The sequence below is a fragment of the Peromyscus eremicus genome, chromosome 18 (genome assembly GCF_949786415.1).
Source record: "Peromyscus eremicus chromosome 18, PerEre_H2_v1, whole genome shotgun sequence".
NCBI classification, from domain to species: Eukaryota; Metazoa; Chordata; class Mammalia; order Rodentia; family Cricetidae; genus Peromyscus; species Peromyscus eremicus.
Genome location: NC_081434.1, coordinates 12,473,028 through 12,490,698, shown reverse-complemented (window position 1 = coordinate 12,490,698; position 17,671 = coordinate 12,473,028). Strand labels below are relative to the sequence as shown.

General features: G+C 44.1%; 1 protein-coding gene across 2 annotated transcripts in view; it reads left to right on the top strand.

Annotated features, from left to right (window-relative positions):
• Positions 1 to 2,970: 2,970 nt before the first annotated feature.
• Positions 2,971 to 17,671, top strand: part of Kcnmb4 (potassium calcium-activated channel subfamily M regulatory beta subunit 4) — a 58,879-nt gene continuing 44,178 nt past the window's right edge. Inside the window, exons 1-2 of one of the 2 annotated variants that reach the window (XM_059245354.1) lie at positions 2,971 to 3,326; positions 11,345 to 11,506. In XM_059245354.1, coding sequence (XP_059101337.1) covers positions 2,991 to 3,326; positions 11,345 to 11,506 — 498 coding nt within the window. In that variant the 5' untranslated portion in view covers positions 2,971 to 2,990. Of the gene's footprint in view, positions 3,327 to 11,344; positions 11,507 to 17,671 lie in introns of those variants that run through there. The other variant, XM_059245353.1, reaches the window with a different exon arrangement.

Here is a 17,671-nt window from a genome sequence, read left to right as displayed (position 1 = left end):
TCTATTTGCTTTTCTTTGTTGGATCACTAGTTTCTTACCTAGTTATAGTTAGTTGCAAATGTTTAAAACTTATCCAGAATGTGAGTTTTAATGAGAACAGTGATAAATTATGATTTTTCTCATCTGTGTAGTTTAGCTACACAAGTGTTTACTAAGTTTATTACAGAAAGACCACAATATGCTGATTCTGGAAATAACAAACGTTTCCCAACATGCTCTGTTCCCACGATATTGAAGTCCTCCTTGTGTGCACACGGGATTGGATATTGCAATTTTAACATAAGCCACAGAACTTTTTTCAGAGTGTTGATCCCAAAAACAAAGTGATCGTAGCAAAGCTTTAACGTTCTTCTTTAGGAAGGTTTTGTTTTTCTTCTGAATGAAAGTTCATTGTGACTTGCTCTGCTATCATGAGAGAGCTGTGGGAGACAACAGTATTCTCTGAGGGAGTCTGGTTCTGCACATTGTTCCTTTTAGATGCTGTTGATGGGAGCTATTCATAGGAAGGACTAGCCTCCTTTTCTGTGATGCCTCTGCCCTCCCCTGGGAGCAGAAGGTGCTAAATTGCCATTCTGAGATCCCCGAGGTTCTTGCTGCCCTTTCCGACTTAAAGTCAGTGATGACCTGTTTTCTGAAACAAGTATATCCAGCCTCCCTTGGGAATGTTACAAGGCCACCCTACGCAAGTTGAAAAAAAAAAAAAAAAAAAGAACACATCTTTCTAGTGCATCCTTCAGGATAAAAAGAGTTGATTTAATTTGTGAAGTCTTTAGGTACGTTTCACTGAAGACAGAAGACAAGCCAGCCTAGAAATAGGGAATAAAAGAAAACTAAATGTTTGGATAACACGAAGCTGGAGAGCAACAGCTTCTTCCATCACCTTGAAAATAATAACCACAAAGACAGAAACTGAACAGACATCTGTGTAAGGCAGAACTCCCCGATGTGGTTGCCTGGGTCTCACGCAGTTGTGAGGGAGAGGTATCATTCACAACATTGGAGCTGTAGAGGCACTGAAACGTGTGATATTCGCTCAGTTACCCTTGGACCTCAGCCTAGGGCTTTCTGAACGTGGTATGAATTATTTTGCCTCAGGATTCAGTCCCTCAGACTTACGTGGTCTTGTTACTTGTCCATTCATCCCCCATCTCTGGTCCTAGAAGAGGATTGGAATCTGGAATCTGTCAACACTCAGCGAAGATTTGCGATCTAAGGTTAAGACGCTTCAACTATTGAGCTCACTTTTCTTTATAGGCAATGCGTCCCTAACAAATGCCTTTACACCAACAGAAAGGGGGATAAATCCCAGGCAGAAATATAAAATAAAATGAAGTGTCTGCCCCAGAACTTAGAAGGTATTGCATCTTTGTGATTTTTAAAGTTTTGCAAATCCTGAAGGTTTTATTCATTAGGAAAAACAGATACTGAAGATCTCCTTTCCCATGACTTGGAAATACATGTCAGCATAACCTGTCAGAACTCTATGGAAAAGTATTCAGTCAGTCCCAGCTAAGTATTTGACGTCTGGTGGAGTGGGCTTAAAATTTCCATGACTCTGCATTTGATATTCATCAGGAACATGAGTTCATTCATCTGGGAGTTGGCACGCCAATTAAAAGAGATTTGTGTATTTTTTTAAAATTTTATTCTTCCAAGCGTGGCTTGTAGCAGTTCTCAAGTTTGATTTTATGATTAAAAAAAAAACACTTTAGGTAAAAAAGTAGTTTTAATTTACAAAGTAAAGTTAGGAGAATAGAGGCTGGAGGTTTACATCGCGAGGGTGGATATGGAAGCGCAGAGATGAAGTAAGGAGCAGACCTCTAGAAGCTGTACCAGTTCTAAAGTGTTTGCATGCCGCGGTCGCCTTGCACAGCGCTCCAGAAAAAGCTCACCTGCTAAGATTCCTAAGCAGGCCAACAGGCTCTGCTCTCCACAGCTGGAAAGCCAGAGAAAGTGGCGTCGCCTCCCCGGCTGCAAGCCTCTGCCACCTGTTCGCGTCCCACCCCTAGGGGTCGTTCCCGCTGCCTGAGACCTATTTTTCCAGCAAAGTCCACCGAGGTTCGAGTCTCCCATCCAGCCCGCCTGCATTGTCCCGCGGACTCAGCCAGGACTGGCCCGGCGGCAGCGGCGTAGCATCCGCAGGGACCTCCAGCTCCCGCCGCTCGCCCGTGGGCAATCCCCTGCGTCCGTTACTGGTGCCCTCTGTCCCTCGCTGCCACCGGAGCTCGCTTCCCTGGTGCGCCCGCCGCCTGGCAGCTCCCCGTGGCTGCACAGCCCGGGCTCGGAGTTTTTAAGATTCCCGCCTTGCACGCTCGCGCCACCCTCCCCCACTTTAATTTTTCTTTTCCTTTTTTCTTTCTTTCCTCTTTTAACTTTCTCCCCAGCTGCGCTCTTGCTAAGCGGGTGCTCAGCGTTCGCCGCGGCCCCTCTCCGCCATCTCTCCAGGTTGCATCTGGCGAGGAGGATTCCGAGAGCAGCTCGCGCGGCGGCCCCGGGGTGGGGTGCTCGCCCACGGGAGAAGCCGCGGGGCGGGGCGGGGCGGCGGCGCCCAGGGCGGGCGGGGAGGAGCAGCCTCCCGCACGGCGGAGCCCCGGCTCGGCAGCCCAGCCGCTCCCAGCGTCGGGGCGGCGGGCGATCGGCCGCGGCGATGGCAGGCGGGCGGCGAGCTCCGGGGGACGGGCGCGGGGCGCGGAGCGCGCGGGGGCGGGGGCCGGCTCGGGGAGCCCCGGGGTGCGGGACGCTCTGAGGCGACCGTGGCACCGGGGAGCCGGGCCTCGGGCAGCGCCGCCGCCGGGGGCGTCGCCGGCCTCGGCCCCTTTGTTCTCGCGCGCGCCCCCTCGCCGCCCACTCCCCTGCTGTCGCGCGGCGGCGGCGGCGGCGGCGGCGGTGGTGGCGGCGGCGGCGGCGGCTCCTCCCGCCCGAGGCAGTCGAGCTCCGCGCCGGGGGCGGGAGGGGGCGGGGAGCGCGCCAGCCGTGGAGAGTGGGGGGCGATGGCGAAGCTCAGGGTGGCTTACGAGTACACGGAAGCCGAAGACAAGAGCATCCGGCTCGGCTTGTTCCTCATCATCTCCGGCGTCGTGTCGCTCTTCATCTTCGGCTTCTGCTGGCTCAGTCCCGCGCTGCAGGATCTGCAAGCCACGGCGGCCAACTGCACGGTGCTGTCGGTGCAGCAGATCGGCGAGGTGTTCGAGTGCACCTTCACCTGTGGCACCGACTGCAGGGGCACCTCGCAGTACCCCTGCGTCCAGGTATACGTGAACAACTCCGAGTCCAACTCCAGGGCGCTGCTACACAGCGATCAGCACCAGCTCCTGACCAACCCCAAGGTAAGGACGCGGGAGCTCCCGCCGCCTAATCGTGCAGGTTCGAGGCCAGCTCCCGGGTCAGACCCCAGGGGAAGATCCGGAGTGTACTGGCCTTGCTAGAAGGAGATGGGAGGCATGAGTTGCATGCACGCATCTGTGGAGCTCCAGGGCTCCAGTCCTCAGGGTGCGTTTGCCCGCGGGGCGGTGGTACCCAGAGTCTCTCTGCAAACACTGATCTTATTAGCTCTTCTTAGGTTTCTGAGCTCCCTCCAAGCCCAGGTGCAGCACCCACAGGTTTGCCTAAACTCAGGGTGCAAAGAAAGTTAACTTTTCCTTTGAACATAGCCATGGGCTAGCGGGGGACCCAGCTACTCCAGCATAAGGTCAACCCGTGCCCCTGTGTTTGTGAACTGGCCTCGAGAACTCCCAATGACATGACCTTTGGAGAGGTTGAAGGGGTCTCTTCGCTCCTGGAAAATTCTTAGGCTTTTGCCTTTTAGTTCTAAACAGAGATTTTTAACTTGAGGTCTAAAGATGGGCATTTCGGGGAGTGGGGTGGGGGGAGTCAACAGCAATCAGGAATCCAGTGGGAAGTTCTGATTAGGTGGGGTTTGTTTGTGTGGTGGGTTGGGAGGGGGAGCTTAGAGGGGGTTCCTAACCACTCTGGGTGTTTGGGGAGACTCAGGAGCAGTTGGAGAACAGTAAAACTTACCGAAAATAGAAAGCCCTCGGTGAAATATACCAAGCAGCCCTTTCCTGACAACTTCTTTGTTGTCACGAGCAAAGAGAAAAGAAAGAAAAAAGGAGGAAAAAAATAGATAAAACCTGGTTAGGACTTGTGAGGAGCTTCTGGAGAGCAGAGAGGGAGACTCGGAAAAGTTCCCAGGGGGAAAAAAGCACTTGTGAAAAGCAGTGCCCTCAGTCCGTGAACTAATGGAGCTTTGCTGCGCGCCTGCTTCTCCGGAGGGTTCTTTGATGCTTTGGGCTTTTTTTTTTTTTTTTTTTTTCTGCCTCCCACTAAAGGTGTGTATGTTTATTTAAGTTGCAGACTCTTTACTCTGTGAGGGCTACGCTTAAAGACGGCAGAAAATCCTGCCCAAGAAAATGAGTCCTGTGCACACCGGGAACACGTTCTGTTCAATGTGACAAGATATATATTAATCTGAAATCTGAATTAATATTTTAAACTAGATTTGTGGAGAAACTCCAGAGTAACTCATTAATTTGGAAAGTTGGAAGTAATTACTCTTTAAAAATATGATTTGACTCCTCGTTGGAAGAGTCTCCTGTTAATGCATGAAGATTCATTGGCCTTGAAAATGAAGATAATATGGGGACAGTAAATGTAGAAATAAACATTTCTAATACAGAGTCTAATGTCTGAGCCCTTAGACAAATGGGAGGAGTCTCAAAGACAGGTGTGAGTTTATCTACTTAGTGCTTAGTAATCTAAAAAGAATTCCAATGGTTTTAGAAAAACTTTTTTTTAAAAAAAAAAATCCGAATTAAATGAAATAAATATTTAAAAAAGGTGTCAAGTAGTAATTTGGTGATTAATTTAGAAGATGTTCTGTAGTTTGTCATTTAGGAGTGGGCGTAGTTGTTTGTTGAAGCCCTGCTAATTACTCTTGAGATAGTGCTTTAATCAATAATGAGCTGTACATAGGCATATACATACATATTAGTAGATGGTTAATATCTAATTTTGGCATAGACAAATTAGAATTTACCACAGAAGACAACTTCACAATTTCCAGGCAGGATCTGGCAACTGAAATAAATTGGAATCATTAGGACATTGATTCTTAAATCACTTGGAAGCAATCACAATGTTTTATGTAATACTAAAATTCTCTCTCCACTTGTAAATAATCTCATCTCCCCCCCCCCCCCCCAGTGCCAGTTAAGAGCTTGGCAATAGTTGCTTTGAAGAGGTACCAAACAAAATCTTAAGGTAGACATACTATTCACAAAATTGTCAGAACTGGAAAAACGACATATTTTATGGTCCAGAAAGTGATGAATGACCTCTCCATCAATTTAGACAAGGTTTCCTCCGCCAGATATGCATCTTTGTCCAAATTATGATGTAGTGTAGTATTTATAGAACAAACATCACTTTTTTGTCAATTAAGTGTTCAATTTGGAAATTTTTGTAAGCATTGGATAATGGAAAAATTCGGTGTAGCCAAAATACCATGGTAGAGTCAAGTGCATAATAAGATTTAGTTCCTATGGTGTCCTTGCAAATAGGCAGTCCCCATCGTCTTGGTCCCATTGCACAGTGGCTACACAGAGCTATATCCCTTGCTATCTTACTTTCAATTTTCCAATCTATTCCTTTTATGTCCGAACTACTTCTGACATTCTCTCCAAATCCATCCATCACCAGAAACTGTTAGGAAATCCCTTCTCGTATAAATAGAGCAAGTACTCTTCCCTGGAGTTTCCTTAAAGGATCACAGCAAAGGACCAGGAGGGAACAGATGTTACAAATAGGTAACTTGTTGAGCTGTGGACCGCTGAGGAAAATGCTAACTTTCCACTAATAATTTCTTTAAAATACCTCTAAGTCCTGCTCCGTTTATTTATGTTTTCCCATCAAATCCTTATTTTCTGAGGGAATCGCTGTGTCTAAGTCACGTAGTATTCAAGTCAGCTAAGGACTTGATTAGGGATAGGACCCACTGTGTGAATTAACCATAGCATCGTCTTGAGTTTTGGAGTTAGCTTCTTCTTGCTGCTGTTCCCAACACTGCACTGTCTCTTTGTGACTCACAGGGGTGTGTGTAACTAAGCCCTCTGGTCCTCGACTGTGGCTGCACTGGGCGATTACTTAGGAACTTTAAAAATAAATTCTTGTGCTTAGGTCTGGTTTTCAGGCACATTGATTTGGCCTTGGATGGGGCCTGAGTATTGTAGTTTTCCAAGTCGTGCAAGTGGTTCTAATATATATCCACGAGATGAAAATCAGTGTCTTGGGAAATGCGCTCATGAAAAGCTCTGCAGGGAAAGCAGCGGACTTCAAAACAAGTTCACTGTGATTAATGTTCATGTTTTCAACATAAAAGATGCGGGTGCTACTGAATATAGAAACGAGTATTAAAATCAGGACTAAGAGAAATTCTGAAGGGCAGGAAGGGAGTCATTTAAAATTAGTGTGGGAAGCTCATTTTAAATTGATTAGTTTAAATGAAATGAACGTACACAATTACAAACACTTGCGTGTGCAGTTACCTACCTTGGACGGCAAAGAAAAGATGAATTTAGGGACTGCCCTCTGCTGTGTGGTACGAGAGTGGGTGATTCGAGACAGGCTCTGTGTTTAAGTGTTTGTTTTGGGGGTTTGCCCCCCCTCCCCACGTTGATAATAAAAAACCCTAAAATCAAAGAATAAGTCTATTTCTAAGAAATCGATGCTTTGACATTGAAAATAGAGTAAAGGGCTTTGGGCTAGAAGAACACCCAGGAGAGTAGAAGACGGATCAACGTACTGTGGCTGCCAGTCACCTTAGCAAAGGACCTTCAGACCCACACTCGTGTGCCCTGTCCCCGCACATGGAAGGGCCCGCCCCATGGCTCCTGAGGAAATTCCTGAGCTTTGGCCTGTGTGTTCAGTTTGATGTATTTTCTCCTCTAAGGTGAAATCCATCAGATCAGAGCTGCGTAATGACACATAATGACAGTGTAAGTGGAGTTGTGCCAACACCTCTAGTCTTTATTTGTCCACAGAGAAGCAGCTTTCTTTGGAGGTTTTTTTCTTTGATGATATTATTAAATAATATATTAATTATATATAATTATATATCGATAGGTAGGTAGGTAGGTATATAGGTAGGGAGGTAGATAGGTAGGTAGATAGATAGATAGATAGATAGATAGATAGATAGATTGATTGATTGATTCAGTTGAACATCTGGTTTCTCAAAATCTGTTGTGGCCAAAGGACAGGGCACAAAACCTTCAAGATATGTAAAGATGAGCTTGCTCATTAACATAACAGTCTGTGCTATGTGTACTGCCGGGTTCCAGACCAGAACAGAGATCAAAGTTCCCGCACTCTCGGAGTTTGCGTTTTGGTGGTGAGTAAGTTTACAGTGGAATTTCCTGTATTGATGGATAGATATTGTTAAAGTTCTGGCAGGATGAGGACATAGCTAGTGTCAGGAGAGACATGGAGTTACGTACAGTATGCTCACAGCAGGTGGGTATGATAAAATGGCCATCGCAGAGGCTTTACAGGGTACCCGGAGACTGAAAGGTCGGAGAGGAGCAAGACCTACAGCTTTCTGGAGAGACATTTATTTCCACACGCTGAACAGATAGCAGAGGCAGAGACCCTGGGCTGAGCGGCCACTAGGTCTGTTTGAAGAACAGTGAGTCCAACAGTGAGTGGGATTGGGCCATGGAGACCCAGGCATTGAGCAGAGGGAGGTGGCATTGGAGTCCTGAGGAGCTTTTGGTGTGTTATAAACATGGTGGTCAAGTAAATCCTTGACACTGAGCGTAGCTCAAATATAATCAAATGACTTTTAAAGATCCGAACCATTCATCTGGCTGCTGAAAAGTAATGTGTGTGCATGTCTGCGTGTGTGTGCGCGCATGCACACACGTGCTCACTCGTGCGGACTGAGAAGTACAGAGGCCAGTGTGGACACAGGGAGCTTGAGGAACCAGAATAGGCAAAAGAGAGGGGTGGCGTAGGTCAGTGGGCACCCGTGGTAAGATTTATTGTTGAGCCGATACGGCTAATGAAGGCAAGAGGAATGGGAGAGGGCCCCAAAGTTTTTTTTTGGCAAATGGGGGTGCCTTTGCAAAAGTGGGGGGAGGGTTTAGACAGACGGATGTGGGTGAAAATCAAGGGTCCCGTTTCACCTATGTCTGACAGGCACACGGATGAAAATGAATCTTTGAGTTTCTGCCCCCAAGATGATGGCCTAAACCAGCCATTCTCAACCTTCCTAACACTGCGACCCTTTAATACAGTTCCTCATGGTGTGGTGACTCACTACCATAATTTTGCTGCTGTTATGTAAATCGTAGTGTAAATATCCAATATTTGACCCCATAGGGGTTGCACGACCCACAGGGTGAGAACCACTGGCCTGGCAGACGCCATATAGAACATAAGTAACCATTAAAAAATGCCAAGGGAGGTGCAGATAGATGATAGGGACATTTGTGGGGGAAAGTGAGGTAGAAAGCTTCATGGAGGAGACACTTGCCAGGGGAAGTGTCTTGGTGAGGAAAAGAAGAATGAAAAGATTGTAGCTAGAGTTTTCCTGCCTGGCCCACAGTCAGGACAAATCTCTCTCACCTGCCAGTCCCACAGCTGCTCAGACCCAGCCAAGTAAACACAGAGACTTATATTGGTTACAAACTGTATGGCCGTGGCAGGCTTCTTGCTAACTGTTCTTACAGCTTAAATTAATCCATTTCTATTAATCTATACCTTGCCACATGGCTCGTGGCTTACCAGCATCTTCACATGCAGCTTGTCATGGTGACAGCTGGCAGTGTCTCCCTCACCCAGCTTCCTGTTCTCTCAATTCTCCTCTCTGTTAGTCCCGCCTATACTTCCTGCCTGGCCACTGGCCAATCAGTGATTTATTTATTGACCAATCAGCAACACATTTGACATATAGACCATCCCACAGCAAAAGATGATCAAGGGAGAGGAAAATACCACAAGCAAAGCCTTGAACTGTGTGTGTGTGTGTGTGTGTGTGTGTGTGTGTGTGTGTGTGTGTGTGTGTTGGGGGTAGGGGCATGCTGGGGGATCTGCAAGTTGACTGCTATAGGGGAAAGGGAAATTGTGGCCAATGGTGTAGTGGCCTTGACTTCACAGAAGGGCTTGGTGGTCATTGGGATGCTATGGAAGGATTTCAGTGACTGTCTCATGGAGGTTCACATCATCAGCCTCAACAATCTGTGCGTGTCGTGTTAGCCAGCAGGGGAGAATTAAGATAAGGAATCGGCAGTGTTAAAAGTGGGAGATTAGGGGCGGGAAAGATGGCTCATTAGTTGAGGGTGTTGACTGCTCTTCTAGAGGACCTGGATTTGATTCTTGGCACCCACATGGCAGTTCACAATTATCTATAACTCTAGTTCTAGGGGATTCAACCCACTCTTCTGGTCTGTCTGTACACCAGACATCAATGCAGGCAAGACACCCATATACATAAAACAACAATAATAATAATAATTTAATTTTTTATTGGCAGATTATCTTGAAGTCTATATATAGTCCTGGTGTCATTGCTAGAGTCTTTCAAAGTGAAACATAGATAGAGAAGTCAGAATAATGTAGTTTGAGAAAGACACCACTACCATTGGCTAGTAGCCTTGAATCTAGCTGTGCCATGGGCTTCCAGATGTAGATGATTTCCAAGACAAGGGAATGCACTCTCCCTTAACTCCTGGGAGAAGTAAAGCTTGGCTAGAATGCAGATGTTACCCCAGCAGAAGTATTCCAAAGATTCCAAAGTCCAGAATCTTTTTTTAAAAAAAAATATTTTTAATTTAATTGTATAGGTGCTTTTCGTGTCTGTCTGTCTGTCTGTCTGTCTGTGTGCCCGTATGCGTGCCGGGTGCCTGTGGAGGCCAGAGGAGGGCATCCGATCCCCTGGAACTGGAGTTACAGACAGTTGGGAGCCACTGTGTGTGTGTGTTCTGGGACCTGAACTCAGGTCCTCTGGAACAGCAGCCAATGCTCTTAACTGAGCCACGTCTCCGCCCAGAATCTAGAATTTTAATGATGGCGGATGTATGTGTTGTTTTGTTGTTGTGTTTGTTTGTTTGTCTCTAAATTTGTGTCTCAGCAGCAAAACTCATCTGGAAGCCGAGGGATGTGTTTGAGCAGGTGACAAAAAGGGTCAGGTATTCCAGAACACACCAGACATGGTGGTGAGCCCCTGTGATTCTAGCACTGAGGTTACTGAGGCTGAGGCAGGAGGATGACAGGTTTGAGGCCAGCCTGGGCGCCATAATAAGACGTTGCCTTAAGTGAAAGAATGTATTAATTGCTCTCTTCTTCCTTGGAGACAAGGTTTCACCAGGCAACTCTGGCTGGCCTAGAACTTGCTTTGTAGACCAGGTTGGTTTCAGATCAGAAATGCTCCATCCACCACCCTCCGATGGCTAGAAATAAAGATGTGCCCCACCACACACTTTGAAAACGATCTGATCTCTGTATCTGAGATTGTTTTTCATGCTCGATCGCTAATCTCCACTTGTGGATACCATTTATGAAAATCTCAATTGGTAAGCTTCTCCCAAAATCATATATTGAAAAAAAAATAACCAGAAACTAAAATTCAGGAGATCTGTGATGCTCAATTTTATTTGCAATTTAAGGGAAATGAGTTGGTTGGGTTTTTTTTTGTTTTGTTTTTTTTTTTTTGGTCACAAACACCTCAGAACTGTAAAACTTTTTGTGAGATCTTGACACCTTTTATTTATTTAAAATCTTTTTTTGCTCTCATTCATGAATGAAGATGTCAAGTTTTATTTCCCCTTGGTTTAAAATTTTTCAGCTGTTAGCAGAACTGCATAATCAGCTGAGTTCCTAGATCAACAGCACATTTATATTACAATTAACATAATTACTCACAGGAAAACACTGAACAGAATGGTGTTTCAGATTACATATGTTTCTAACCGTCTCTCCTGCTGTGCCTTAGACGTTCTCTAGGACATAAACCAGTGTGCAAAAAAAAAAAAAAAATGTAATTTTGACTTGTAGTAGTACCCTCTTCAAATCTTTAAAAATAACTTGTGTTATAACTGCAAATCATTATATTTGTTATTTTATTACTTTTTTGTCAGTAAATGAATTCAAATTAGTTTATATGTTTGCAGAATCCAGCCCACATTAGGTCCCTACGGAGCTATCTGTTACCAAATCCCATGCAAAGAGTGTCTAGATTCTTCTCTTTAGTGCAGTGGGGCACGTGGACTGTGAAACCTTTACCCAGTGTCCTCCGGGGAAACAGAAGGCTCTCTTAAAGACTGAGCTGTCTCTCCAGCCCCAGACACAGTTCTCTTTTGCTTCAATTTTTAAATACCTCTTCACCCATCCCCTCAGGGACCGTCTGTTTCATGTTCCAAACTGCTGTTTTTCAGAGTGTGGTCAGCATTCTAGCAGCATTGGCACCATCTGTGAACTTGATAGAAATGCTCATTCTCTGGTCTCAGCCTAGATTCCATCCAAGTGTTCAACTTCAAGATTTGTGTAGTAAAAAGATTTATGGGTTGCTGTGTAGCTCAGTGCTTGCTGCTTGCTTAGCATGGACAAGTCCCAGGATTCAATGTACCATAACACACACATAACACTAACACACACACACACACACACACACACACACACACAGAGAGAGAGAGAGAGAGAGAGAGAGAGAGAGAGAGAGAGAGAGAGAGTCAGTACAGTATATAACAGATAGTCCAAATGAGAGAAAAAGGAATGTAAATCTGTAGAACAAAATTTCTAAATAGGTCTTTAACTAACATGTATGTATGTGTATAAGAACATGTATTAAATGTAAGTGGACCATTTACCCCAATTAAAAGACAGGGATTGTTAATCCAGAAATGTCAAAATCAAATATGTTCTGATTTTAGGAGTAACACACTAAAAACAAACAAAACAAAACAAAATGAAACAAAAATAGCACAAGGATGTTGAAAGTAAAAGTGTGGAAAAATATATATACTAGAGTAATCACAGCAACTAGAAGCATAATTCATAATAACAACAAAGTGAGACCTACCAAACGTTCATCCTCTGATGAATTGATCAATGTGCTGTATTTATACAATGGGAAGTGATATAACTATACATAAGAACTGAGTGAACCACAAAAGTATGCCAAATTTAAGAAGCCAACCAAAGTTCTTTGCCATGATTTGCCATGCTCTCTGGCTTCGACAGTACATGAACAGAAATTGGCACTTGACTTACACCCTCGCTGGCCACTCAAAACCAACAGCTCTTTGCTACCTCCAAGCAGTGGCCTCAGCCCAACCCAACACCTCTACAGTATGTCTCCTAGCCTCTGCCGTGATAGGTGAGCCCCACCGCCCCCCACCTCCCCATCCCCAGTCAGGCAAACCAGAACTACCAACAGGACTGAGAGGACGCCATCACCCACCAGATTAGCTTAGAGCTCCCCTATCTCTATCTGTGTCTTACTGCATGGACCATGATGATGTGGCTTTGAAGGAGTTTGCCAAATACTTCCTTTCAGGTTGTCACAAGGAGGTAGAACTAATAGAGGTGTAAAATTGATGAGGTAGCCAGGTCTTCCTGCAGGGTATCAAGAAACCAGACCACGACAACCAAGAGAGTGAGCTGAACGCCGCAGGGGAGTGTTTGTTACCCTTGGAAACAGTATGAGCCAATCACCACTGGAGCCGCACAAGCCAGCCGCAGACAGACATGCTGCCCACTTCTGAGACTTTATTAAGACTCAGTACCTGAGTGAGAGGTGACATCCATCGAAGAATTCAGTGGCCACAAAACCAACTCGTGCACAATGTGAGTCCCTGGAGCTGGCATGGAGTGAGTATCTCTTTGACAAGCTCACGGTGGGAGACAGTAATGAGGAGATGTTAAGCTTCCCAGTGTAGAGGGCCCTCTCTGGTCACCATGGCAACACATGCACATAGGAATTAGCTTCACCCTTTCTGTAACTTGTACTGGAACATCCACCGAAATTCTTGAATTTGCATCATTTTTTAAAGTAAATGAATTTGGTACCTAAAACAAAGAAAAAAATCCAACAGACAAACAAAAACAAATAACAACAAAAAGACAACCAACTACCAAACCACTAAAGGCCGAATATTAATGTTCCCAATATTGAATTCTATACTGTGAAGACCGGAGTGAGTTAGCAGAAGCATAAGACATTTGAGTATGATAGTTAATGGGTGCAGGCGTCTTTTTGGTATAATAAAAAATGTTCTTAAATTGATGGTGGTAATAGTTGCCTCTCTGAACCTACCAAAAATCATTAAATTGAACACATTGAATGGATGAATTGAGTGGTAGGTGAGCTGCATTTTAATGAAGCCGTTCCACACCAAGGGATTACGATTTTGTTTTGCAAATTTTAGCATTTTGCATAATCTGGGAGGATATTTATTCAGTAGACGATTCTAAAAATCTCCCTATTATTTTGACAAAAAAAAATATTTAAAACAGCAACTTTGTAAGTAAAAATGACTTGTGGGCTGGTGAGGAGGCTCAGCGGGTAAAAGCACTTGCTGCACACGCCTGCTGATCCGAGTTCAATCCCTGGGTCCTTCAGTAAAAGGCAAGTAATGGCTTCCAGACGTTGCCCTCTGACCTTTACATGTGCACTTGTAGCATGTACACGCCCCCCCACACACACACCCTATATACACACAATAATAGTAAATTAAAATGCATAATTAACTTGGAAATTTTATTTGTGCAAGTAAACCCAAGCATTTAATTTAAATTACAATTTTAATGGAATCTAGTTTTAAAGTTACAGAACTAAAAGTAGTGAAATCATAAGTAAAGTATAAATATTTAGATGATTTTTCAGGATGAGCAAAGCCCATCTAAACACAACATCAAAGACAAATCATGAAAGACTATGCTGTTGTATTTAATTAATATATTATTAAATGTATATTAATTAATATAATAGGGAAAAACCTACACTTTGAAAATATTTGGTGAGGTTTAAAGAAAAATGATAAGTTTTAGAGAATAGTTACACTTCTGTAGGAAAATGATTCAAAAGTCAACGAGAGCCCTTAGCAATAAAAGACCATCTTTTCAGTAGAAATAAAATGTGAACATGTGCATAGATAATTCAATGAAGATTACTTGTACCAGACAAGTGAAAATTTCTGCATAGTCTCAGGATTGTCCAGAGATGCTGATCAGTATGTGAGGATCACGGAAGAATTTGGAGCTTTGGGCTAGGAAAGCCGTTAGTACTCAAAGCTTAATGGACTCTTCTGTTGGAGCATGGAAGATTAAGAATTCTAAGAGCCGTGGAGGCAATGGAGGGTCAGCTTGTGAAGTCTCCGAGGAAAGTTTGGGAGTCCCTCAAAGACTCCGAGTTCTCCAAAGGAACAGAACTGATAGAACGGATGTATATTAAAAGGTGGTTTATTAGCGTGGCTTACAGGCTGTGGTCCAGCTAGTCCAACAATGGCTGTCTCTGGACAGAAAGGCCAAGGCTCCAGTAGATGTTCAGTCCCCGAGACAGGATGTCTCAATAGTCCCAATCTGGTGCTGGAGTCTGGGAGGATTCCTGGAGAGCTGCTGGGTTTTAGGCTGCCTTGGAATGGCTACAGTAACAGGGGAGATGAACTTGCCAGTGAGAATGAGGGTGAGCAGGAAAAAAGCAAAACCTCCTTTCTTCCATGTCCTTTTATGTGAGCTGCCATTGGAAGGTGTAGCTAGCGCTCTCTCGGTGGGGGCTTTCACACCTAGAATGATCTGCTTAAGAAAACCCCTTGCAGCTCTACCAAGCAGATTTGGCTTTAGTGGTTAGGATGCAGTTACTTTGATCTTCCACAGGACTTAGGTTCGATTCCCATCACCTATATGGGAACTCCAACTGCAGGGGATCTGATGCCTCTTTGCATGTGGTGCACAGACATGCATGTAGGCAAAACACCTACACACATAAAAAATTATATATACATATATGCATACATACATAAGATATGTATACTATGTATAAATAAAGTATATATTTATATATATTGTATATCTATACATATACAAGTGTATATATATACATATATATATGTATATATATATATATATACACACACACACACACCTGCTTTAACAGACACACTTATATGGTAAAATATTATGCATTAAATTTATTGAAGAAATATTTTCCCATAAAATGATGTTTTATTATCATTATTATCAAAATGGTGTATTATTCTCCAAAGTAGGTTACAAAACAGCATGTTTTATATTTGCAAAATACAGCATATATGCTTGTCATTTTGTATATTGATGCTCACACCACTAATTTTCTGTCTATTTAAAATGCCACCCATTATATGTGGTTTTCATTTTATCTTTTTCTTTTAGCTACTAATGTATATTATTTGCCGATAAATAATAGGGGTATTTATTTGATCAGCTGAAAAAATAGGCAAGGGGATTTGAGATTTGACTTAGAGTGTTCATGTAAATTTAAATTTTTAACATGGAAATTTTTTTTCATCCATCCAAACTGGCTATAGACTTCATGCACCCCTCCTAGGATGTGTATCCCAGTACGAGAAAAATAAGCTTAAATAAACAATTGGACATTAAGATGAGTTGAGGAAGGGAGGAGTTCGAAGAGATTGTTCATTGAGAGAAAGAGCCACGTGGTTTTGAAACTTGCCTTCATGAGACACCTCCCTTAATCTTGTAAATCTCTATTTTATGTATTAGTAAGATTGTCTACTTACTAACCAGTGGAGAGCATGGTATTTTGATGGCCCATATTGAAGCGTGTAAACCTTACTGTGACCCAGTAACAAGCCAGTGGGTTCTCAAAAGGAGAACGGTCATTTGCCAAAGGAAGAAATGGTTCACTTCATACCACCAGGACTCTATGGGGGCTGCCTATGCTTCTGGCGCCAACCTCATCTACACTATTGGAAGTTCAGGACCATATAGGAAAGCTGAGGTTGCTTCCTGCCCTGTGGCCTGGAGCGGGTTTTTCTGCTCTGCTGCCACTGAAGCTGGCAGGGTCATGGGTTCATCAGTAAATGGGTCAGAGTAGCAAGCCTCAATGTTGATACAGGTTTTGTCATTCCTGTAAAGGAACCCAGCAAGCTTTGTGCTTATGTCTTCGAATGAACAGCATAGCAATTAGCTCCGATTTGGGAGTAACACCCAGAAACTGCTGAGACCAGTAAGTAGATCCCAGCTCATCACTGAGGTGACAGGCCCCTGGATTTCTACCCTCTTGACACATTTTTCCCCTTTACTCGGGAATCTAGGCTACTCGGTGCTTCCTGCTTTCCAGGCCCAGACAGCGCAGCATCGTGATGGCACAGACAGTGTGAGGTGGTGTGGGGTTGAGGAGGTTCAGGTTCCTGTAGACTAGAGCATAGCAGAGCGGATGTGGTCCTGAGTAAGACAGTAAAACCTCCATCTCTGTGGGCTCTCAATCCACAAAGATGGAGAAAGGCATGTTGGCCCAATAAACAGCCAGAGTTGTCAGAGGTAAGTTGATTTGATCTAGGAGACAGTGTCTGAAACAGTGGATCAAATTAGAGTCATCCCAGATTGACTTAACCATACAGTGGTTCTCTAAAATTTGCCTTCTGCAAGAACCAAACAGACAAATTGAATACAGATGCTACAGGAATATTCATCCACTCCTTAGTTTCTGTGATTTCCTAGGAATACAGGAGTAGTTTATTCTTTTTCTGTTTGGGCAAGAGATGTCTTCTTAGAGAGCCATCTACCAAAATGTCCTTACATCCGTGGATAAGGAGACCAAAGTCTGGAATAGGGCAGCTGTGGGCTGTGACTCTTCGTACATCTCTATGTGAGCAGCAACCATATTTCCAAGAGGTAAAGAAGCAAACACAGGAAAATTCATGGGCTCTTGGGCCTACTATGACAGAAACCTACACCATACTCCATTCCTTCACTCTGTGACCTCTCATTCTGACACAAACCCACACCATGCTCCATTCCTTCACTCTGTGACCTCTCATTCTGGCACAAACCCACACCATGCTCCATTCCTTCACTCTGTGACCTCTCATTCTGAGTGTCGTCTTAGCTAAAGGGTTGAGGTTAGCACAGAACCTGTGTCCAGCAGTGCTGTAAAGACCTGCCATTCTCTACTGTGCAGGTATTCTGGTCAATGTCTGCCTGTTCCATCAGGGGAAAGTCAGAATATGTTCAGTTGGTGCTACTTGTGCTGCCACAGGGTCTTTTCTCAAAGATAAGCAGCCCACCCGTGTCCTTTCAAGCAGTTTTCAGTCTGGGATAGCATGAGGAGGCATGCCTTTCATTGCATAAGGCTTCATTTTACCAAAAGTTTAGGGATATAGGTAAAATAACAAAAAAACAAAAACAAAACAAAACAAAACAAAAACCAAAAAAACAAAACAAAACAACAAACAAACACAAAAACCTCCCTGAAGTCTGGCCACCTATTTTGCCCTTATTGTGTCTTCTGATTCATTAGTTATTGTCAAATATCCCTGAATACCAAATGGGTTTTACTGTGTTCACAAAATCTGGGTCAGGAAATCCGGCCGAACACAAGTCAGTGGTGACCTCAGCTCCGTGGTGTCTGGGATCTGCGTGGAGAGACTCAGAGCCTGGATGTGTGAGCGCTCTGAGG